Genomic DNA, 25,754 nt, shown 5'->3' with positions numbered 1-25,754 from the left:
GCTGTGAAAGCAATTTTTATGATTTTACATTATAAGCAATTCTCTATGTTTTTAAAGTCTTCATAAATAACACTTAAAGTGACTGAATCATGTCTTACTGAGTTAACTAGGTCCCTAAATATTGGTCATTTAAGTTGAAAGATCCTTAAAGAGTTGTCAGCATTTGATATATATGGAAATGGTAAGTAAAAGTAGATGATTAAGAAAAGGAAATGTTCTTTTTTGGTACCTTTTTTCCCCCTCTAAGTATAAAATTATCTCTAAATCTTGAAAAGTGTAAGACAGCTCCATTACTTTATTAAAGGGATTCATAGAGATGGGTATTTTACTTGGTAGTTATATGTAACAGAATGTATTTTTTTAATTAATTAAATTTTTTTAATGTTTATTCATTTTTGAGAGAGAGAGAGAGAGAGAGAGAGAGAGAGCATTAGTGGGGGAGGGGCAGAGAGAGGGAAACACAGAATCCGAAGCAGGCTCCAGGCTCCTATCTGTCAGCACAGAGCTCGACTTGGGGCTTGAACTCACAAACTGTGAGATCATGACCTGAGCTGAAGTCAGATGCCCAGCTGACTGAGCCACCCAGGCACCCCACAACAGAATGTATTGCCTCCAAAGGAATCCCAATTTACTTTTTAAAATCAGTCTTCCCTCACTCTCTGGCCTTAGTTAAAAGCCTGATAAATCTTCCTAACAGGTTCCTTTCTCTTGGGAAGATAATGTGACTGAAACAGAATGCTAACCTACAGGTGTGCATAGAATATAGTTGGAATATAAAGAGGGAGTGCTTAGTCCAGGTTGCAGCCTTGAGAAGAATTCCTGGAGAGAATGATTTCTTAAAGGAAGTGTTAGAGTGTATAAGAGTGACCTGATATAGAAATGTAGAAGTCTTCTTAAGTAGAGGGACCAGCAGGTGTCATGGGCCCATTCTCAGACCAGTCACTGCATGAAGATGGAGTGCTTGGTAGTCACACAACTACCTCCATGGCTCAGGAACCCTGTCCTTATCAAATGATGGGAGAAGAGGTACTAGTCAAAAACAATAACAACAAAAAAGAAAAACAAGTGGATATAATATAATCTGGGAGAGCAGAGAAGAAGGAAGCTTGTCTTAATTACTCAAGCATCCTTTACAAATTCTGATAAACAGTTTTTGAGTGACCATCCTAATGTACTCCCTTAGCTCCTGAATTCTTATCAATTATGAGTATGTTGGATTCCTCAGGTTTGTTGAGGAGAAAAAAAAAGGTTGACCACTATTGCTGTAGTTGAATCCATCAGGTGTTTAAATGATTAGGATTGTGATTTTTTAAAACAATTATTCATCTGGCCACAGTTGGTAGGTGAATTTAAAAAGGGAGGACAACATCAAAATAAAGGGCTTCTGCACAGCAAAGGAAACAACCAAGCCTAAAAGGCAACCTACGGAATGGGAGAAGATACTTGCAAATGATATAGCTGATAAAGAGTTAGTATCCAAAATATATAAAGAACTTTATACAACTCAACGCAAAAAACCCCACAAATAATCCAATAAAAAATGATCAGAATATATGAATATACATTTTTCCAAAGAAGACATGGTGGCCAAAAGGCACATGAAAAGATGCTTAACATCACTCGTCATCAGAGAAATGCAAATCAAAAACACAAGGTATTGCCTCACACCTGTCATGACTAAAATAAAAAACACAGGAAACAACAAGTGTTGGTGAGGATGTGGGGGGAAAAAGGAACCCTTTTGCACTGTTAGTGGGATTGCAAACTGGTGCAGCCACTCTGGAAAACAGTATGGAGGTTCCTCAAAAAATCAAATTAAAAAAAATTTTTTTTAATTAATTTTTTAAGTTTTTTCCTCAAAAAATTAAAAATAGAACTACCATATGATCCAGTAATTGCACTACTGGGTATTTACCCAAAGAATACGAAAACACTAATTTGAAAGGATATGTGCACCCCTATGTTTATTGCAACAGTATTTACAATAGTGAAATTATGGAAATAGCTGAAGTGTCCATCGAAAGATGGATGTATGTATATATACGTATGTATGTATGTATATGTGTACATATATGTATATATACACACGTGTGTGTATGTATATACACACACAATAGAATATACACACACATACACACACACGAATATTATTTGGCCATAAAAAGGAGGTAATACTGTCATTTGTAGCAACTTGAATGGATCTAGAGAGTATAATGCTCAGTGAAATAAGCCAGAGAAAGACAAATACTGTATGATTTCATTCATATGTGGGATTTAAGAAACAAAACAAATGAACAGAGGGAAAAAAAAGAGACAAACCAAAAACCAGACTCTTAACTACAGAGAAAGCTGATGGTTACCAAACGGGAGGTGGGTGGTAGGGGGATGGGTGAAATAGGTCAAGGGGATTAACAGTACACTTATCTTGATGAGCACTGAATAGTATGTAGGACTGTTGAATCACTGTTACACAACTGAAATTAATACAACACTGAATGCTAATAATACTGGAATTAAAATAAAAATATAATAAAAAGGAAGGACAAGACCATTTAGGAGGCTCCTACGTGGACTGGAGACATGATATGGGGGGTAAGGAGGAGAGAAAACAAAGAACTATTTGGGGGGCAGAATTGGCAGTGTAGAGTGATTTGGTGTGCTGATAGAAGGATGAGAAGAAACAGTGTTTGACTTCCAGGTTTTAGGTTGAAGTAAATGGATGGTGTGGCCATTAACTGCAATTAGGACGAAAAGTAGTGGCAGTAGTATTTTAGATTAGTATCTCTTTTTCAGTGCTTTTGTGTTTTTTAGCTGGGGTTTTCTAGACACCATAGCCTGATGCAAAGGAGTATATATATTTTAATGTTTATTTATTTTTGAGAGAAAGAGAGAAAGAGATCACAAGTGGGGGAGGGGCAGAGAGAGAGAGAGAGAGAGCGAGAGAGAGAGAATCCCAAGCAGACTCCACGCTGTCAGCACAGTGACTGACATGGAGCTTGAACTCACAAATGTGAGATTATGACCTGAGCTGAAACCAAGAGTCGGACGCCTAACTGACTGAGCCACTCAGGTGCCCCTGGAATGGTATATTGAGAAGTGAAATCCTAGGGTAGCAAGGGAGGGGGGTGGATAGGAAAGTGAGACAGGGAGGAAGTTGAAAAGCAAATGCAAGGTGGTGTGTTAACGGCTTCATCAAGTGAATTACCTTCTAGATGGGCTTTAAAGAACTCTCCCTGGGCCTGGTGGTCATTTAGGGGCATAAGGGAGAGAGACGTCCTTTTCATCTTCTATGTCTCTCAGGCTGAAGTTCACCCCATGGGGGTTTGTTTTACCTTCACCCTTGGATTGGGGTTAAGGGGCTACTCTGGGCAGCCAGTGGGAAGCAAATCCCATGCCCCACAACACGGTGGGTGATATGAGTTGGGTGGTTGGAGGAGCTGGAACCTCTGTGGTTTCTGCAGGGTCAGATTTGGGCAAACAGCTGAGGTCGAAGGGATTTATGGAGGTACAGGTGGCAGGGGCGGGAGTGAAGATAGAGAGGCGTGCAAACAGAGTCCAAAACATTTTCCCAACTACTCTCAACCCTGTTCTCTTTCCCTAGTTGCCCATTTATAGTCTGTGAGAGTTTTATGGTGCTCTGATTTTTCCTATAATGTTTTATTTTTTATTACTGCTCAGGTTTTAATCTTAGATTCATAGTCCTCTAGTTTATGAACCTAATACCTCCTTTCACATAATTTCTAGACTATGGGTTTAATATAATTGTGTTCCTCTATTTTTTCTCATCTTAGTCTGTTTGGGCTGCTATAACAAAATACCATTTACTGGGTGGTTTACTTCTCACAGATCTGCAGTCGGGAAGTCCCAAGTTCACTGTGGCAGCATGGTTGGGTTGGGGGGCCCTCCAGGTTGCGGATTGCCAGCTTGTCACTATATCCTCTCATGGCAAGTGAGCTTTGTTGGGCCTCTTTTGTAAGGATATGAATGCCATTCATGGGGGCTCCACCATCATGACCTAATCATTTCTCAAAGACCCCACCTCCTAATACTATCACATTGGGCCATTCAGACTATAGAGATTCTCCAGCTCATTACTTACAGGACAGATGACTGCCCTAAGGTTTGGATCCAAGTAGGTACTTGATTTCATCTGTTCTCTGTGTATTCCTATGCTAATCTCTAGCTTGCATCCAAAATAGACAAGATATACCAAATGTTTCAGTAAAGAACTCTAAAGGCAGTGCATTTGAATAAACTCTTCTTTTAAGGATGTCATAACGGCATAAGAGGCGACATTGGTTTATGAATATGTCAGAATTTTTTTTAACTTAATGACTCAGTAGCTTTTTATTGAATATATACTATATGCCAGGCTCTTAACTGGGTTCAAGAATACTGTGCTGACCAAAAAATGTCACACCTCTATCTTCATGGAATTTGCTCTCTAGTTGGGGCAGGGGCATGGCAGGGTTGGGCACAGGCATGAATCAAAGGATGCCATGGATACCTGTAAATTGACTGCTGACTGAGGGTTGTCACAGAGAAGTGCGTTTTGAAATGAGACAACAGAATGGGGGTGGTGGATAGCTTGGTCATGGGACCAAGAGAAGGTTCCTCTTGTAATGGAAGAGTAAGAATTTGTGAATTGAACAGGGAATGGGGGTAGGTGGTAGCAGGAGGCTGTTTATTATTTGGCAAAAGTTTACTGAACGCCAACTGTGTGGTAGCTCAGTCGTAGGTGTTGGGAATCCAGTTGTGAATAACCTGGGCAAAAAGTCCTACCTTGTGAGAGTTGTTGATAGTTTGGACCAGGATAATGGCAGAGGAGTTTGAGACAAGTGGCTTGATAGGAACAATATTTAGGAGTCAAAATTGACAATTAGAGCTGAGGGAGGTAGATGTCAAGGTGACTCTTGTTTCTGGCATGTATAACCAGATGGGTGGCAATTGTCACTGAGCATGGGAACACTGATGTGCAGTAATATTTACCCCACATTTCTAAATCTTTTTTTAAAAAGATATTTATTTATTTATGGGAGAGCACAAGCAGGGGAGGGGTAGAGAGTGGGTACAGAGGATGCTGACAGGCTGACAGCAATGAGCCCAATGTGGGGCTCAAACTCATAAACCACGAGATCATGACCTGAGCCCAAATTGGATGCTCAACCTACTGAGCCACCCAGGGTACTGTACCCCTACCCCACATGTAATTGGATGTGCACAGTTTGAAGTGTTTTTGAGATATCCATGTGGAGATGTTAAATGAGCAGTTGGGTACTTGAGGCTGAAATTCAGAAGTAAGGTTTGGACCATTGAAAGACATTTGGCAGGTATCTGCATCAGGGAGTAATTGGAGCAAGCAAGGAGGAGATTGCTAATGGCACCAAAGAAAAGAACCAAGCTTTTAAACCTTTTTTAAAAACCTGTGTTTTTCAAAATCAGACTAGATTATATTGCTTTTAATTAGCATGTGGATTTCAATCTGAATGTCCAATATAGTCCCTTATGAAAACAAAACTTATTTTCACTCTTGCCCTGTGCAAATAATTTATAGGTGATAAGAGGAGATATTCAAGTTTTAACTAAGCGGTTATAGATCTAGGCAGTATGATTTGAGATTCCAGGTTCACTATTTAATAAGACTTGGTATTTCCTTCCAAATGTTGAATTTTCAGTCAAATACCATTGTGAGAAACATCGGTGGTAGTTAAATAGCGTATCTGTGAACTATTCAAAAAGGATGATGAAATTAAATTGGCCTGCATTTTCCCCAATAATAGTTTCAAGGCAGGTAAAGATTCTCAGTAGAACAATGACCTAACGAATGTGAGCCAAGGAATAAGAATTAGAAATAAGAGACAAAAGGAATATGAACAAAACCTGTCACCAGTGGGGCTCATCTTTTTTTTTTTTTTTTTTTTTTTTTTTGCTTTTTGTATTTCTAGAAAGTTTCCTTCGGTTAATCTTCTATTAACCACTTAAAAATATATTTTCCTGGTTCGTAATTATAATTAATTTACTTTTCTATTAAATGCTGACCTTTCTCGCTACTCGAATTTCAGTTTTAATTGTCATCAGATGTCACTTAGAATATTCTTCTCTGAAACAGACCCTTGCTGACATTTAGTTTAATTTCTCAGTATTTGTGGGGAAAAGTAACATGAATGCAAATAAATTCTCATGCTTACTAATCTAATTTTCCAAATGTCCACGGAAGAACTAAATTGAACATTAGTGAAAAAAATTCTTTTTTGTGCTGAATATTCTGGTTGGAATTAGAAATATATTGGGAATGGAACAATGTTATAAATAGAACACTGCTTATAGTTCGTATTTAAATTGTGCACACATTTTTTTTCTTTAGCTTTACTGCATATAGGTTTTAAGTTAGATATACTCTAAAATAGGTGAAATTTTGTTCAGTGATGATTTTTTTCTTTGTAAAAATAATTCTAGGGGTGCCTGAGTGACTCAGTCCGTTGAGCGTCCTACTTTGACTCAGGTCATGATCTCGTGGTACGTGGGTTTGAGCCCCACACTGGAATTTGTTCTCACAGCACGGAGCCCACTTTGGATTCTCTGACTCCCTCTCTCTTTGGCCCTCCCCTGCCCCTCTCAAAAATAAATAAACATTAAAAGATAAATAAAAAACTTTAAATAAGACCTCCTCTACCCCATCCTCTCCACTTGATTGTTACATATTTTCTTTTGGTTAGTTTGTTCAAAGCTTCCTTTTACTGTACCTACAGGTAAACCAAAAATAACAGAATTCAGCCAAAAAAAAATGTAGACATTGTTATAGTGAAACAAATTTATCTCTGGACTATTCTTTTTAGTTATAAAGCAGGTTGCCCAATGAAAGTGACTACTCTTTTTGTTTTTAATGAAATAAAGTTGAAATTTGGGCTGTCTCTTAGGTGAACTGCCTGGTTCTTTATTTCTGGTTCCACCTACTTCCTAACAGAACTCAGGAGTATACTCAGCCTATTTGCTTTCATCCTGGTGTGTTCTTTGTTTACCATTCTTTTCCAATTAGAATCTCTAGATGTGTAGTCAGAGTCTAATCTAGGCAAAGAGTATGGATTTTGTGTGATACATCATTTCTTTCCTCTCTTAGTTTTCCATTTCGTTTCTTAATGAGAGGAAAGGTAGGGGTGAAGGTAGGGGTGAAGTTTTCCATTTAATTTCTTAATGAGAGGAAAGGTAGGGGTGAAGGGAGGGAGGTTTTGGGGCCATGTGAAATTTTTTTTTTTTTTTTTTGGCTAAGAGTGTGGCAAATATCAGGACGTACAGTGGTGTGAGACCTTTTTTCCTTTTAGTAGAGCCTCTGGCCCAGAATAGGAGAGAGATGCTCAGTTAGTCAAGACAAGAGCTCTCCTTTCTCCTTTCTTGTAGACTTACACTTTGTTCAAGACAGAAGCAGACAGTCTGAGTAAGGCTAGTATTTCAAATTCTCACCTGTTTATATTCTGCTCTGTCAGTTATGAATTTGCTAGAACACTTGGGTTATTCTATTAGTCCTCTCCTGGTCTTTCCCAGTAGCCAGTTATGTGTTGACTTTGCTCGTTAAGGTACAGAAGAGTTCTAGAGTAGTAATTGTTTCAAGTTGGTGCTCCTCAACTCTTCTCAGTAGTCTGGGCTCAGTGGACTCCAGGCCAGCCTTCAGAGTGAGCTGGGACCGGGAGTGGTCAGAGGTCTTTAATGGGAGACCTGAGAAGCCTGAGCCAGGTCCTTGCTGTGCCCACCTGTTGAAAGGATCCATGATCTGGCTGGTTTGCTGCTCACCTTCTTCTCTATGGGTAAAGCGTGCTACAAGTGTGTATTGCATTTTAAGCATCACGAGTACATAGCTTTGTGTTGGGCCTGGTAGGTTATAGAGAAGATAGGTGGTAGCCTGCATCCTCAAGGACTTTTATACAGGAAACGGGTAAAGAAAAGTGTGATACACTAATAAAGATCAATGTTGGTTTAGTGTGAAAGAAACAACAACAACTACAAAACCAGAAATAAATAAAAATTTTAAGCTATTTGATAAATGGGTCAGAATAACATACCCATAAAATTCAAAAAAACCTACTAAGGGGTGGACTAGATTTTTAGTGATAGGTGGAGCCAGCTATCACCTTGGAAGAGATATTTTGACATACTACAAGACTCCTAGAAAATGTAGAGAGATGGCAGGCCTTTGAAGTTTTGCAGGAATCTTTCCCCTTTAGGGAAAGGACATACGTATCTTACCAAGGTGTAGAGAGTAGGTACTATTTATTGTTCACTCAGCCTGTAGTTGAAAGCATGACATTCTGTGGAATGCAAAGGCAATTGAGGTCTCTGTGGGCTAGATTTTGACAGTGTGCTGGAGAGTTGATAGAGCCTTGGGGTAGGACAGTAGGGTGCCAGCTGGAGGTAAACTGCTCAGATGTTCTTTGGTAACACAGGTAAAGAAAAAAATAATAATTTGCCAGATCAATAGCTGTGTGCCACATGCCAGGGAATGTATTGATTTACTCCAGTAATGAAGTCACATCTGGTACAGCATCTGCTGTCTACAAAACCCATCTGTTTCTGTAAGGCCAGATAGGCAAGTTGAGTGTGGATGTGATAGGAAGGATCATCTTCATCCTTCCAATCCTTGATGGTGATCCCAATTTTTGTATTCTCTACAGGAATGAAACCATCATAGCCCTTACATGTCAAGGAACCAGTAAGGGAATTTTCCCGCTACTGAATATGTCTGTTGCAACTCCATATTTCAGAAAATAATATAGGCATGAGTTATGGGATGAGTGGGAGTTGGAACTGAGCTCAAACTTCATTAATCACATGGTTTCCATAAGCCTCTACTCTGAATGGTGCAACACAGTACCATTTTGGGTCTCCAGAAATGAGTGCCGGTTCAGAGCCATATTCAGCAATCCCACAAAATTCTGATTATTTCTCCTTCCTCAGTGTATAGTCACTCTGGTAATTGGCTGCAGGTTTTTTGAGGAAGACTGGTAAGAAAATTTATAGTACAGATTGGGCTGTGTAGCAAGGTCCTTCCTGAAGGGGACCTGGCTTGTTTTTACTCAAGGGGCTCTAGGTCTGTGTACTGGCTCAAGTTTGGGAAATGATTGAGAGACTGCTAATTCCTTTCTTTCTTTTTTAAAAAAGATTTATTTATTTATGACAGTGGGGATGGGTGGGGGGAGGAGCAGAGAGCGAAGAAGAGGAAAACAGAATCCTAAGCGGGGCTCAAACTCACAAACTGTGAGATCATGATCTGAACTGAAATCAGGAGTCAGATGCTTAACCTCCTGAGTTACCCAGGCACCCTAAGGGGCTGCTGCTTTCTATTTTATAGCCTTGATGCTTATACATATCAAGTAGGACTTGATAAGCTTCTAGTTATTTCTCTCTTAGAGACACCATGATCAGACACCAATGATCCTGCAGGTCAGACTTAGCTTTTGCTCTGCTGCATTATGGTAACTGTGCTCACCTCATCTCTGGTTAAGTGCTCTCACCTAGCTCCTGCCACTCTGGGGTACTGCCAACCCCATTTAATTCAGGAACCCCAGTTCTTGGATGGCAGCATTGCCCATTGCCACTCTTGGTCTGCAAAGAATAGCTTTGATAGAGATTCAAGAATGCTAATGGTTCTCTTAATCAGTGAATCTCTTAAAGCCTTGGTGGAAGCAGTGCCCTCTAGATCCTACCAGGTGACACAGTTAGAGGTGGGTGAACAGGTATTATATGATAAATCCAGTCCAGCATTCCTATCTGCCCAAGTCTTTGGATAGCTTCCTCTATACTAAAGATGTTAAGAGATCTCAATTTCATCTATTGTAAGTGACTTTTGGGACCAGCCTTCAGTTAATTAATTGAGCAAACTGTTAGAGCTATTATTAGTCAGCTGAGCTAACACAAAGAATCTTAGAATCTTTTTTTATTATGACCATATCAATAAATTTGATCTGATCTAATATATTCCTTCTGACCTGACTCATTACCTTCAGAATCCTTTTTCATTCATATTCCCTGGTTTTTAACTGGAAAAGTCTTGCATTTCTTTCTTCTTCTTTTTTTTTTAATGTTTATTTTGAGAGAGGGAAAGAGTGAGTGCACGTGCGAGCAGGAGAGGGGCAGAGAAAGGGGGGGAGAGAGAGAATCCCAAGCAGGCTCTGTGTTGTCAGTGGAGGGCCCCATGTAGGCTCATTCTCACCAACTGTGAGGTCATGAGCTGAAAGATCAAGAGTCGGATGCTTAACCGACTGAGACACCTAGGCAACCCTTGCATTTCTTTTTATGTAAGTGGTACTTCTTCCTAGGTCACACTTTGTGCTTCATCCTCTGGATTCTGCTTGGACTTTAGTCTGGTTGTAGGTACAGAAACAATAGAGGTGGTGGGGCAAGGGCTGTAGGAAGAGCAAAAGTCCCTTGCAAAGAACTACGTAAGGTGAGGCCCTTCCTCAGTGACTCTTCAGGCGACGAGAGACTAACCTCTTTATTTAAGGGGAGGAAAGGCCATTTCTGTTGGCCAGGAAGACCACAGAACAAGGTCCTCAGCTTCATCAAAATCCCCATGTACACCCATGTCAATATTCAGGCCCTGATTCCCTCCCAATCAGTGCTCTAATTTTAACAGAAGAAGACTCTATAAGATTGAGAATACAATTTACATTGTGATAGAGCCACCCACAGGATTGGACTTTGGTTTAGTTTTCAGAAATGTCATCTCTGGGGCTGTAGCAGATAGAAGTTACTTCCATAGTGGTTAATAAAGCTTTTTGGTTCTTCATCTAATCCTTGTGTCTGAAATGTAAAGTTCTCGATTTACTTTCCACACCCCCCCCCACCCCCATCTAACAGAAATGCAATTCTGGGACCCACCACAGACTACAGAATTAGTGACTCTGGGTGGGGTTCAGCAGTCTGTATTTTAACAGGTGCTCCAGGTGATTCTTATGAACCCTTACCTTTGAGAACCACCTGAACACCTTCAGAATTCTCAGAGAAAATTATTTTTATTGGAGAATTCTAAGCAAGGGCAATTAAGGGACAGAATAATGACTTATTCAAGCATCCAGGGACTCAAAATTTACCTCCTTTGTTTTTTAAATTTTTAAAAAATTTTATTTGAGAAAGAGGTGAAGGGGGTCAGAGGGAGAGAGGGAGAGAAACTTAAACAGGCTTCATGCTCAGCATGGAGCCTGACGCCAGGCTCCATCCCACAACCCTGGGATCACAACCTGAGCCGAAATCAAGAGTCAGACGCCTAACCAGCTGAGCCACCCAGGCGCCCCAAAATTTACTTCCCTTGTGTTCTTCCTTCGAAAGCAATTGAGCAAACAGTTCCTGGGAAAGAAGAAAATAAAGGAAGCAGTGAAGTGGAAGAAAAAGGGCCTAGGAAATGTGGAAGCCAAGAGCCAAAAGCAGAAAGGAGGATTTCCAGGATGGTAGTAAAAGGGTGTCTCTGCCTTCTGCATAGCAGATCTGGGAAGTAACCACTCCAGGGAGGGATAGGAGGATGAAAGTATGACTCGGATATAAAAATGTAGTTGATAAATTTGGCCTTTCAAAATTAAATACTTGTAGGTATAGAATTTATCAGGTGGAACAGGTGAAAAAAATTATTGGTAGTTACTTCTAAAAATTGAAAATAAAAAATAAGTTAATTATTCTAGGAAATTCAAAATTTATATATGAAAGAAAATATTCTATTGGTTTACTGACAGATATACTATTTATATAAATATATTAATGTTTATATTAATGTCTATTGTAATTCAAATTTTCAAATAAGATTTTGGTAGTATGAAGGGAGCAGAAATAAGTTGGAGTTACTATGACATCTAAATTGTCATCTATTCTAATAGGAAGTCAAGATTTAATATATAATATTGATGAATCAAAAGGTAGCAATTTCTTCATATTATTTAGATATATAAAGAATAAGTACTTGAAAAGCCTTTGAAATAATTTAAAATGGCTACTGCAGAAAATGGTAATGGATTGGTGAAGGGTGGTACAGGGCTCAACTGTCATTTAAAAAATCATTTGATTATTTAAAAATTATGTGCATATGTCACATAATTAAATATTAAAGTGAGTAAAGAAGAAATTCCTTAATCTCACAAAACAGTGCAAATGAACTTAATTTTCTAAATATGTATTGGGCTGTATGCAAAGCATAATAGAGGGAACTGTGAAATTAATAAAATCAGTCTATGCCTTCTAGAATATAATCTTTGCAGAGAATAAGGTAGCAGTAGCAGGTAAGGCCAGAGAATACTACAACCTCCACTGTCCATTCTAGGCACTGATACCCCAGTAATTGTGGCATTCTGGCACAGTCCAAACGTAAAACACTTTCCTCATATCATTAACCTAGTTACCCCAGTGTTGTTTCTGTAGATCCCTTAAGAAGAAGGAAAGAATCATAAGTCCAATTACTTCTGCCTTATGTGAGTTTTACATGTGCACATTACGTGTAGGGTGTGTATATGTACATGTATGCACACATTTACACAGAATTTTAAGTTCTTCTTTGGAAAATGTAGTAAGAGTTTCCCCTGATGGCAAATAAAGATAGATTAAACATTATGACTCTTATACAGATATTATCAAAATAAGCTAATTTTCTAGTTCTCATGTTGCTACTGTCCCATTTCCTTTGGAAATGTAAATTTTATTTTATTTTTTGGAAATGCATATTTTAACTGTACAACTTTAAAAAAAAATTTTTTTTAACGTTTACTTATTTTTGAGACAGAGAGAGACAGAGCGTGAATAGGGGAGGGGCAGAGAGAGGGAGACACAGAATCTGAAACAGGCTCCAGGCTCTGAGTAGTCAGCACAGAGCCCGGCGCGGGGCTCGAAATCATGGACCAGGAGATCATGATCTGAGCCGAAGTCGGACGCTTAACCGACTGAGCCACCCAGGCACCCCTGTACAACTTTTATTTAGGGTTGCCTGGGTGGCTCAGTCGGTTAAGCGTCCAACTTTAGCTCAGGTCGTGATCTCATGGATCCTAGGTATGAGCCCTGCACGGAGCTTTGTGCTGATAGCTCGGAAGGAGCCTGGAGCCAGCTACAGATTCTGTGTCTCCCTCTCTCTCTGCCCCTCCCCCACTCACGCTCTGTCTGTCTCTGCCTCTCAAAAGTGAATAAACGTTAAAAATTTTTTAAACTTTTATTTAGTTTTATATAAAATTACAAAGAAACTTCAGATCACAATTGTATTTGATGAGGAGTCCTGAGAGGGAAGAATCTTTTAACATAGAGGGAAGAATCTTTTAACAGTGAATAAAGAACACTGTATAGATACCAGGGCAAAGGCATTATTAAGTCCATGCATGCTGTGTTCCTTGATATTTATAAATTCTGGTTCTTAATGTTTAACTATAAAATTGCCTTTAATTCCTTTGTAGATTCCTTATATATTAGAGAAATGGACCATTTATATTTAATAGACACCAAAAAGCTGATGCAAAGCTCTATGTGCATGGGTTGGCTTGATAGTGGGTGGACTTCAGTATGCAAGGTGATTGGGCACCAAGGTAGCATTTTTCTTAGGGTGCCATCAAATGTTAGAATCTAGAGTTTTTTACTCTAGGGCTTTCTAATTATTGGAATCGACAAACCTTTTAGTCCTGCATGGGTAGCACATGCCAGGCTGCTGGTGCTTTGGGAACAGCACTTTGGGTGGAGAAGAAGGCGAGGTGCTCTTATGGAATGTGCAGCTATTCATGGAGTCTCTCTGTTTTCAGCCCTGCACTGATACTCTTAAGTTTATGCTTATCAGATTCAGTTGTGCCACAGACTTGTGCTGATGGAATGAGAGTGTGTGATTTCCTGTGGTTGCTTACAAGAGGGGAGACCTGGGCATGGAGTGGGGTTCTGGTGGCTCTGGAGATGGGTTTTCAGTCAGTTTAACAGTTTTCAGTGCCACCTACTTTCTGTAATCCTACCTTCCAATCCAGAGTTGCTCTGGAGATATGTCTACAGGGTGTGTCAGCTTCTTCTAAGCTTATTTCCCTGGAAGTATTGAGGATAAAGAGGTCTCTGTTCTGTTCAGTCAGCTACCATGTTGCTATCTGCTTTTTGTCTTGAGACACTTTAAAAAAAATCCCTTATCTATTAGTGTATATTTCCTTCATACCTTTTGTCCTTTGGGATGTACATTTTGTTTAGAAAATCCTTTACTGACATTTCAAGTATGATTTTGAGATGCAGGGTCTATGGTCAGTCTGCACTTAAAAAAATTTTTTTTAATGTTTATGTTTTGGAGGGGGAGGAGAGAGAGAGAGAGAGTGAGTGAGCGAGCGAGCCTGAGTGGGGCGAGGGGCAGAGAGAGAGGGAGACACAGAATCCCAAGCAAGCTCCAGGCTCTGAGCTGTCAACACAGAGTAAGATCATGACCTGAGCTGAAGTTGGGCGCTTAACCAACTGAGCCACCCAAGTGCTCCATTGGTCTGCACTTTTTAACCAGAAGTCCAGGAACCACTTATTAATTTCTGCCTCTCTAGTGCCTGGTACATACAAGGTACTTGAATAAATATTTGATGAATGAATTTTTGAATTAAGTTAGAAGTTTTTATAGTAATGGGAGGGTTTGATGGCAGAAAAATATTATGACTGTATATGTTTATATAACAACCTAAAAAGCATCTTCTAAATTGTGGTTCCTCTTTGGCTCCATCCCATTTTTTTGTTTTTGTTCTTCAACATGGTCAAGGAGACCAAATGTTTTAAAGTGTGTCTATCAACAAAATAAAAAGGCAGCCTACTGAATGGGAGAAAATATTTACAAATCATATATCTGATGAGGAGTTAATATCCAAAATTCATAAAGAACTCCTATAATTCAACAGCAAAAAAAAAAAATCCTAATAAAAAGTGAGCAGAAGATCTGAATAGACATTTTCCCAAAGAAGACATACAGATGGCCAACAGGTAAATGAAAAGATGCTCAACTTCAGTAATCATCAAGGAAACGCAAACCAAAACCAGTGAGACGTTACCTCACACCTATTAGAATGGCTATTATCAAAAAAACAAGAAATAAGTATTGGTGAGGATGTGGAAAAAAAGGAACTGTCATGCACTATTGGTGGAAATCTAAATTGGTGCAGCTGCTATAGAAACAGTATGGAAATTTCTCAAGAAATTAAAAATAGACCTATCATATATTCAACAGTTCCACTCTTGAGTATCTGAAGAAAACAAAAACACGAACTCAGAAAGATATATGCACCCCCATGTTCATTGCAGCATTATTTACAATAACCAAGATATGGAAACAACTTAAGTGTCCATTGATGGATGAATGGATAAAGAAATCGTGGCATATATACACAATGGAATATTATCCATTTTTATCCATAAAAAGAGTGAAATCTCGCCATTTACAACAATATGATGGACCTCAAGGGCGTTATGCTAAGTGAAACCCATCAAAGACACATACTATATGACCTTTTAAATGGAATCTAAAACAAAAAATAAGAAAAACCCCAATAACCAAGCTCGTAGATACGAGAGAACAAGATTGATGGTTGCCAGTGGTGGGGGATAGATGTGGGTGAAATTCGTGAAGGGGGTCAAAAGGTACAAACTTCCAGTTATAAAGTAAGTCGTGGTGATGTATAGTGTGGTGACTATAGTTAATGATACTGTATTGCATATTTGAAATTTGCTAAGAGAGTAGATCTTAAAAGTTCTTATCCTAAGGAAAAAATTTTGTAACTGTGTGGTGATGGATGTTAACTATATGGTGGTGATCATTTCTCAACATATACAAATATTGAATCATTATGTTGTGCAAATGAAACAAAGTTATATGTCAATTATATCTCAATAAGAAAAAATAAATAATAAATCATATACTACTCCAGGATGGAAATATGTTTGTTTTACTTGGTCACACACAATTATAGCTATTACATTAGGCTTAAGATATACATTTGTGGCGCGCCTGTTTGGCTCAGTCAGTTAAGCATCGAAGTCTTGATTTTGGCTCAGTTTGTGGGATCGAGCCCTGTGTCAGGCTCTGTGCCAACAGCATGGAGTTTGCTTGGGATTCATTCTCTCTCTCTCTCTCTCTCTCTCTCTCTCTCTCTCTCTCTCTCTCCCCCCCTCCCCCTTCCTCCCCCACATGCTTGGTCTCTCTCAAAAATAAATAAACATAAAAAAGATACACGTTTGCCTTTATGGTTTTTCTTTAGAGATAGATGTATTGAAACTGATTTGTGTAGCAAATACAGTCTTTATTCTTATTTGTATGCATGTTTAGGCAATTTTATTTATTATATTTAGGTAATTTTAAAAAGTTTTAATGTTTATTTTTGAGAGAGAGAGAGAGAGAGAGAGAGAGAGAGAGGGAGGGAATGGGGGAGGAGCAGAGAGAGAGGGAGACACAGGATCCGAAATAGGATCCAGGCTCTGAGCTATCAGCATAGAGCCTGATGCAGGGCTCAAACTCACAAACTGTGAGATCATGATCTGAGCCAAGTCACATGCTTAACTGACTGAGCCACCCAAGCGCCACTATATTTAGGTAGTTTTTAAAGAGACTTATGGTGATTATATTGTAAAGCTTTCCAGCTGCCACTGCTCCCTACACATTGGACCTTTGTAGTTAATAAAGTTTGAAAGTTACTGGATTAGTGTGGTCTCTTATTCAGATATATTTTGCATTTGAAAGTGACTATGTAAAGATGGATAAAAACCTAATAGGGACAAAGAACTTAAGCTATAAAAATGAGAATAAATAAATTAATATTTTGAACAGATTAGTATTCTCTTTATTCATAAAGGCAGCCCTAGACAATGAAGAGGGGTAGATACAAGTATGTAGAGAGCCTGTGAGTTGGGTCCAGTGCTGGATCTTGGTTTTGCAAGTGGGATGCCTTCACCCCTCATACCCCAAGAAGTAAGTGAATTTTTTTGCATTTTCACTTAAAACTGATGTCTTAATTCTAAGTTCAGATAATGAACAAATTACAGTGTTGTTTTAAACTTCTGTGCATTTATTTCCCCCCCCCCCAATATTGGGGATTTATTAAAAGAATTTTATTAAAATTTATTAAAAGAGATTTATTAAAAGAATCTACTCAGGAATACAAAGAGTCCTTTCTATTAAAAAGGTTACCTCCCCAGTAAAGAAAGAAGAGCCCATACCACAAAAGTAGGTTAGATAGTAGGTTAAGAAAGTCCCTTATAGAAAATTCTAGGGTTACAGAAATTGATAAGAAGTTGGAGGTAAGGATAAAAGAAAGGTGATAAGAAACTTTTTGGAACAAGAGAACCATATATCTTAGTAACTTTTCTGTAGTAGATTTCTTCATACTGGAACGTTTTTCTGGTCATCTCCTTTTAGAATCCCCATTTTATTATTTGTTTGACATATTTTATCAAGTTGCTAACACCTAGCCAGGTCTGTTTTAGGGAGAAGAAATTGAGAAGATTATATAAACCAGAAATTAAAAGATGGAAATGGATGGGCATGGGCAAGAAGAGGGACTATGAGAAGCAAAGAGAGCTTTAGAAAAAAAACAGTCTTAAAAATATGACCAAGACTTATAATGTATAATTTTCTTCTCTTCTTGAATAACTTCTCCAGTATGGTTGGTGTTGGGATTTCAGAGAAGAAACACACACAAAAATAGAAAGCCAGGAAACTTATTTTAGACCTTCATAGAAAATAACCTAGTACCTATAGGGGGTTAGAACAAAAGTGTGTGATTATCATGCGTTAAATAGAAACTGAATTCAGTATTCTTTGCCAAATATTTTTTGTGTTATTGTAAAAATGGAATATGAACCTGTACCAAAGAGTTATTAAGAAAAATATTAGTAATCTCAGGAGAACCAGATACTAAAATCTCTATTAATAGTGACTGTGGAAAGGCCATGCTGCTATTGGAAATTTAAAAGAAAAATTAACTGGAAGGTTGTAACTTTTGCTTTTGAGGCAGTAATACAGTTTGATTCTCTTCACTTTCACTTTATTTATAAATGTCATGAAAATTCCATCATGGTTGACAAATATAAAACAGAACAACAATATTTTAGTGCTCATTAGGCTAAGAGACTTAGGTATTTTTCACGGTTTAAAAAAGTGGTATTTCATGATGAAGGTAAGAAGTTAAATGTTATTTACAAAGCCCATTTCTCATTTACTTTTTGTATTTTGGGCTTGTTTGCAGGGAAAAGGTCTCCTTTGGAAGATGGAACTCTGTCCATTTTCCAGAATGTGTTTCCAAGTCCATCAGTGAAACATGATACTGCTGCTGTGTGTTGAAATGCTTGAAGAACGCCCACATCTCTGCCAGCGCCTTCCATCCTGCTGAAACCATGGTCTTCTCTGCAGTGTTGACTGCGTCCCATACTGGGGCAACGAACACAACATTTGTAGTCTATGAAAACACTTACATGAACATTACGGTCCCTCCGCCATTCCAACATCACGGCGTTGGTCCATTGCTCAGATACAGTATGGAAACCATGGCTCCCACTGGGATCAGTTCCTTGACAGTGAATAGCACAGCTGTAACCCCAACACCAGCAGTTTTTAAGAGCCTAAACTTGCCTCTCCAGATCATTCTTTCTGCTATAATGATATTTATTCTGTTTGTATCTTTTCTTGGGAACTTGGTTGTTTGTTTGATGGTTTACCAAAAAGCTGCCATGCGCTCTGCAATTAACATTCTCCTTGCCAGCCTGGCATTTGCAGACATGTTGCTTGCAGTGCTGAACATGCCCTTTGCCTTGGTAACTATTCTTACTACAAGATGGATTTTTGGGAAATTCTTCTGTAGGGTATCTGCTATGTTTTTCTGGTTGTTTGTGATAGAGGGAGTAGCCATCCTGCTCATCATTAGCATTGATAGGTTCCTTATTATAGTCCAGAGGCAGGATAAACTAAATCCATATAGGGCAAAGATTCTAATTGCTGTTTCTTGGACGGCTTCCTTTTGTATAGCTTTTCCTTTGGCTGTAGGAAACCCTGACCTGCAGATCCCTTCTCGAGCCCCCCAGTGTGTGTTTGGGTATACAACCAATCCAGGTTATCAAGCTTATGTGATTTTGATTACTCTAGTTTCTTTCTTCATACCCTTCCTGGTGATACTGTATTCATTTATGGGCATACTCAACACCCTTCGGCACAATGCCTTGAGGATCCATAGCTACCCCGAGGGGATATGCCTCAGCCAGGCCAGCAAACTGGGTCTCATGAGTCTACAGAGACCCTTCCAGATGAGCATTGACATGGGCTTTAAAACACGTGCCTTCACCACCATTTTGATTCTCTTTGCTGTCTTCATCATCTGCTGGGCCCCGTTCACCACTTACAGCCTTGTGGCAACATTCAGTGAGCACTTTTACTATAAGCACAACTTTTTTGAGATTAGCACCTGGCTACTCTGGCTCTGCTACCTCAAGTCTGCATTGAACCCACTGATTTACTACTGGAGGATTAAGAAATTCCATGACGCCTGCCTGGACATGATGCCTAAATCCTTCAAGTTTTTGCCGAGTCTTCCCGGCCACACAAGGAGAAGAATCCGTCCCAGTGCTGTCTATGTGTGTGGGGAACACCGAACAGTGGTGTGAATATTGGAACTGCCTAACATTTTGGGTGATGGTTGTTCTTTATCGGACTTTGAGTTTTCTCTCACATGGGTTCTCCAAGTATATTTCATTGTTTTTTATAGGGTGAGTGTGTGTGTGTGTGTGTGTGTGTGTGTGTGCGCGCGTGCAGTGTAAAGAAAGAATGGTGGTTAGTTATAATTCTGTTACCGAGGATACACAATAGGGAAATGATCACAAATGTTACCTCCAAGGTTCAAGAGAAATCCTTGATTTAGTGTGGGGAGATGGTTTTTTTGTTTCTTTGATTGATTTTGTTTTTGAAGCAGGAATCAGGATTGTGCTTATTGAGCCTGCAGTTACATTGAATTGTAGGTGTTTTGTATGCTGCTAAGGTATGCTTAATTGAGTTTATCGGGTTTTTTTCTGGAAGACATTGCTGCTTTTTGCCATCACATTGGAGCCAAAACCACCTATGTCTCAGTAGATAAATACTTACTTTTATTAAAAAAAAATAACCCAAGGGGGTTAGTGACATTTTAAAGGTCATTAATATTTACTTTGGTGCACTTTAAGAAATAATGTACAAACTGATTTAGTCATGTTTTTCAGAATTGTTTTTATACATGTTGTGCTTTAGGGAACATTGCATTATCATTTCTAGGAAGATAGTTTTTAAAAAATGTTTTATCTGCATGTCCAGTTTTAAAGGAGAGAACGTAAAAATGTAGACATTTTTCTAAGCACGATAGTGATTCTTTGGAGCAAATAGGGCAAAGTCGAGGAGACAGAGCATCCCTGCTAATTTAAATGGGATTGAGTTGAGTGGGCTGGTGTTTCCTTTACTCAAGAATTCTCACAGAGTCTAGTGGGGAGAAGGACTTCCCATTTATTGGACGCCTACCATCTTCCAGGCACTGTGCATTATTTTATCCTCACAGCATCCTGTGAGGTGGGTAGTATTTTCTTTTTTGTGAAGAAAGCAAGTCTCAGAGAGACTAAAATCCTGCCCAAGGTTAATGGTAGAGCTGGACTTCAAAATATCTGTCTGAATCCTGAGACTCCTGTTCTACTGTGCCACATAGATGTATCATTCTGGTTTATTATTTCATAGTCAAGAAGGAACTCTGGGTATCATGTAATTTTTTTAGACTAAAACCTTCCTTTTAAAAATAGCTTCACTTTTTTTTAATTACCAAAAGAAACGTGAAAACATTGCAGTAAGTGTGGAAGATACAAAAAAAATCATTCACAATCACCCTTGGAATTTAAAGATCTCAGATAAATAAGGCTATAAAGAAATAAGGTGATTTTTTTTTTTTTTCAAAACAAGTGACTGACAATTATGGAGAAGTTAAATACAGCTGTGTGGAAGTCTTGGCCTTGCAGCTTCAGAGGTTCCCAGTTGTCCAGCTGTTTCTAAATATTCTGGGCGGAACAGCATTACTGCCCTGGGGTTTGCCCACAGCAGGGCTGGAATTTGTGAATATGCTCAAAAGTGTGTCTCCCACAAAGAGGCAAAGATAAGCCCTGGTCTGAGCATAGAGCAAGTTCTAATAGGGCAAATCTGGGGTTTCAAACTATTTTTCTCTTGCCGAAGACCTGCCCCTCTGAGCTGTCAGCACAGAGCCCAATGCAGGGCTCAAACTCACAAACCAAGAGATCATGACCTGAGCTGAAGTCGGATGTTTAACCAGTTGAACCACCCAGCCGCCCCTCATGGGCTTTATAAATAGCTAAGTTAACCATTTTTGGATTTTTATAGCATCTTTTTGGAATCTTAGTGCTTTGTGAGCCAGTGGGGAAAAAGCCTCTGTTTCTTCAGTTTTACAACCACAGAGCTGGATTAAATGAATCGTGCCCAACTTTAATGTGCTTTTTTCCACATGAGAGTAGAGATTTGTGAAGAGTCCAGCTGATGTCAGCATCAGTCTTTGGCTTCCAGTATTACTTCTTTACATTTTATTTATTATCTGTCTCTTAAAATGGAATGTCTACTGAATGTCTGAAGAGCCTATAGCACAGTATCAGGAATTAGGACTTGGGAAGGTTCCATCACAAAGGACTTGGGGAACCCTGCTCTTAAGACAGTTGTAATGGTATTAGAACTCATTTTCCAGTTAAAGAACTCTTTTGGTTCTCAAAGCATATTATTCAGCATGTTGTTTTGGGATCAGCTTCTGCTGATAATCACCTACCTCTTTGGTTTCTAATTTATATTATTCACAGATTAAAATTGTTTTGTCCACTAGGGATCTTATAGAACATAAACACTGTAGTAGATACGTAGAAGCACATGGAAGTGAATCATGCTTTCCATTTTCAATATAAACTGGATTTCAAGCAGATATTAATAAGTATATTTGGCTTTCTCTAAGGAAAGTCAGCCCGATCTGTATTCATCTTACATTGGCAGTAGGTCTCGAGACTCCTTTTGTGATAGGAGTTGAAACTGCGCTTTGCTTTCTTTGTCCTTGTTTTTTTATGAGCCACCCTTGGGTACTTTTATGCTGCCTGGTGGGCAGAGCATCATTTGGTGGGAGCACGGAGCGCTTGCTGAGATGCTTGGTGTTTGGGAAAGAAGACCATGTGGGGCCTTAGTGAGAACTCAGCAACAACACTGAACAGCGGTTCTCTTCACACTGGATACTCTTGATCAGAGGACAGTTTACAAATCATTTTGAATGTTTTTATTATGTATACATTTTGAAAGCTTTAAACAAAAAGTACTCTGGTGTACCTTTGAAAAATTTAGGTGCAGAATCCTATGTTGCCTATTTCCCTGTGTTTCCTTGAGGGAAAAAAAAAAGTATCACTACTAATTATTGCCGCTGACTGACATAATCAGAAATGTTTTTGTTTTCATTTTCCTTCTGGCTAATAAGTAAAGAGGCGTGAAAGAGACAATGAGATATTTGTGGTCAAGAGAAAGAGACAAAAGAAATCCTCAGTAGTCTGGAGTAGGGATATTCAAGCTTTAATACGAATTTGTGTCTATTCCCAGGGGAGCTTGTTAACACTACAGATGCTTGGGTTCCCCAGAGGGTCTGGGGGTGGGGCCCAGGGATGAACGCTTTTATTTTATTGAGCCCTCAGTTGGATCCTGATGCACGTCCCTGGGTTCCTGATTCTGATGCTGGTGCTTCAAGAAGCACTCCTGTTGAAAATATATGCATTTTAATATTGCCTGTTTTATGTTTGCGTTGGAAGCCATTATCTCCTAGTGTATGGGTAATTCACATTGAGGGGAGAGTCTATGCATCATTGTGCTTCATTTTCTGCCATATGCATTAGTGCTGGATCTCGCCAGTGTTAGCCACACCTTCTCTCAGCTGGCAAATTCTGGTAGACCATATTGTTTCACGGTAGAGGAAAGAGAGTGACTTAATATTTAACAGTCATGACTTTCAAGAGTCTGGTTCCTCTAATATTTTCTTTTCTTCTAGAGAGATGTCTTTATTGTATATAATCTCCAGAAGAGTATGAGGGGAGTGTAAAGACTCATCTAATTATTGCTCTGCTTATGCCAGTCGTGTTCAATGGAAGCATGAAGAAAATAAAATAACCTTTTTAATATATGTATTTTGGTTGCTGACAAAGATAATTTGTTCCTAATCTTTGCTTTTGTTTACATGAAAATATTTATGTATATATCACAGAAAAAATTTTACCTGCTTGACATTTTATTCTACCGTGAATTTTAAGTTTAAAGGACTGCTTAATTCAAATTTATTTTCACAACCATAGTACTGCTAAACAGCCTTCTTTGAAAACTCAGTTTTTAAATCATAAAAATATCAAAGCACATGTTTGTTATTTCAGGTAAATGGTAATACATTTCTTAGCTATATATTGGTACTAGTCCTTTGTAATTAAAATTAATTTATTTTACAAAGCCCCTGACCTATATGAAAAAAAAAAAAAAAAACCTTTGAATTTTGGGTTGTAATTCAAAAATAAAAACTGTGGTTATTTGTGCATATTGTTATTACAACCAGGAAAAGAGCTCCCAATAAGAAGATGAGTAAATATTTAACATTGCTAAAAGTGGAGTTTTTAAAAAAGGACTACTTCATCTTATCTTAGAAAAATTTGTCATGAATAATACTTTCGGTTAAATTAAAATCTGAGTTGAGTTTCAAACCCTGCTTCCTTTGGGTTTTTATTTTCAAATTAGCTCTCAAAGCCTGTGTGTATATAATTATATTCCAGTTTTAGAAGTTCTCAGAGAAGTTAAAGATGAAATGAAACTTGGCAAAAGACCACTGATATTAAGAACCAGTTTTAAGGAATTCTCTCTAGGAGAATTATGAACATTTTACTGCTGAATTATTTAAAATTGGATTGTCACTTGGCAAAGCAATGACAATGTCTGCTCTTATTTTGACAAAATGATTTCAGACTGCACTTCCATTTCTAAAACCTAAGGCCTTTCTAAGATCCACTTTTAAATCGATAAGAAATATCAATTATTTGTACATGAGTTTCAACTTCTTGCCAATTAGACATAAGGGTTGTATTTGCTCTTGTTTTTCACTCATGCAATAGCTAAATATATTTCTTTTTAAGTTATAAAAGAAGATTGTCATTGAATCTACATTTGACAGTTTTTTTTTTTTCTGAAATAGAAAGATACAGTGGAGTAGAGGAACACATTGAATTAAAAACATTTTTGGGGTGACTGGGTGGCTTAGTTGGTTGAGCAGCAGACTTTGGCTCAGGTCATGACTTCACTGTGAGTTCGAGCTCTGCTTCTGGCTCCCAGCTGTGAGCTCGGAGCCCGCTTTCGATCCTCTGTACCCCTCCCTCTCTGCCCTTCCCAGAAAACCCACGCACTTTATTTCTCTCAAAAATAAATTCTAAAAAAAAACCCCACACACAAAAAGACATTTTCATATCTACCATGAAAATGAAAAGAACATTTCACATCTACGGTGAACCCCACTCAACTCATACATAATAAAGAGAACCTTTAGGAGCAACGTAGATATCAAGGTGCAGCCAATTAGATTTAATACAAAAAGAAAAAAACCAAAAATTTTATGGCTATGTCAGTTAGCATTTAACCAAAGAAGCAAAATTGGTATAAGATATTTCTTAAGAGATTTATTCTAAGAATTGGCTTATGTGATTGTAGGGCTGGCTAGAACAAATCTGAAATCCCAAAGGCAGGCCATCAGGGCAAACGAAATCACAAGTACTAGCTGAAGCTGTTGCCCATAGGTAGAACTTTTTCTTCCTCAGAGAAGCCTCATTCTGCTTTGAAGGCCCTTCAACTGATTGAATCAGGCCCACCCAGATCATCTAGGATAATTCCTCAGTTAATAATGGGCTTTAATCAATCTACAAAATATCTTCACAACACTTAATGTTTGATGGGTTAACTGGAGACTGTAGCCTAGACAAATTGATGCATCAAAAGACCATTATAATGGTGAAATCCAAATTTAAGATGTAATAAAATCCTCCTATGATGCTACACTGCTAGTCTGAAAAATTTAATACATGTTGAGGTTAGTAAAATGACCAAGATAAGCTTGTTGCAGAGGGTGGAGTACACATTCTGACTGCATTTTATTCAAATCACAATCATGGCACACCATATTTACCTCTGGTTTTCACTGTATCTATTTTGAAACTTCCCAAAAGGGAATAACAATTGGTCAGAAGATTATGTAAGCCAACTTCCTTTTATGTAAGCTTCCACGTTTGTGATGATGTCTTTTTAAAGAATTTAAAAGCACTTATAGCCATATAAACACTTAGCATAAAATTATGCTAATAGTAATAATGTTGAGTGTCGTTTTTGGCCACTTCTATCAAAATACACCATATCTATTTGAATTCACAGTATTTTCTCCTTTATCCAACAGATGAAACTATGTTGCCAGGAGGTTAATTTTTTGAGGCATAGCTTGGATTCATAGCTTTGGCCTAATGCCGAAGTTCATCTTTTTCTACGCTACCTTGCTCCTATTATTCTCTGATAACAGAACTGAGTCCTTACTGAGAAGAGCTTACACCTAATACTGGATGGTGACTGCATGCACTAGATAATAATAGCAGCAAAACCTATACACCAAGTTGTGGATATTAACAGAAAATGTAGATTGGTTTGTTCTTGGTTTTAAGTTGTTAACTCTATTTTGCTACATCAGAAAAGAGACTGGTAAGCTGACTGG

General features: G+C 38.4%; 1 protein-coding gene across 4 annotated transcripts in view; it reads left to right on the top strand.

Annotated features, from left to right (window-relative positions):
- The window catches only part of GPR63 (G protein-coupled receptor 63), a 48,829-nt gene extending 27,898 nt beyond the window's left edge, over positions 1 to 20,931 (top strand). For all 4 annotated transcript variants that reach the window (XM_060616221.3, XM_060616219.3, XM_060616220.3 and 1 more), the window contains one exon: positions 18,189 to 20,931. In XM_060616221.3, coding sequence (XP_060472204.1) covers positions 18,337 to 19,596 — 1,260 coding nt within the window. In that variant the 5' untranslated portion in view covers positions 18,189 to 18,336 and the 3' untranslated portion in view covers positions 19,597 to 20,931. The remainder of the gene's footprint in view (positions 1 to 18,188) is intronic.
- The last annotated feature ends 4,823 nt before the right edge of the window (positions 20,932 to 25,754 follow it).

The sequence above is a fragment of the Panthera onca genome, chromosome B2, assembly GCF_046562875.1.
Source record: "Panthera onca isolate mPanOnc1 chromosome B2, mPanOnc1 haplotype 2, whole genome shotgun sequence".
NCBI lineage: Eukaryota > Metazoa > Chordata > Mammalia > Carnivora > Felidae > Panthera > Panthera onca.
Note: the sequence above shows the minus strand (reverse complement) of the source record. Positions and strands in the feature narration are given on the sequence as shown.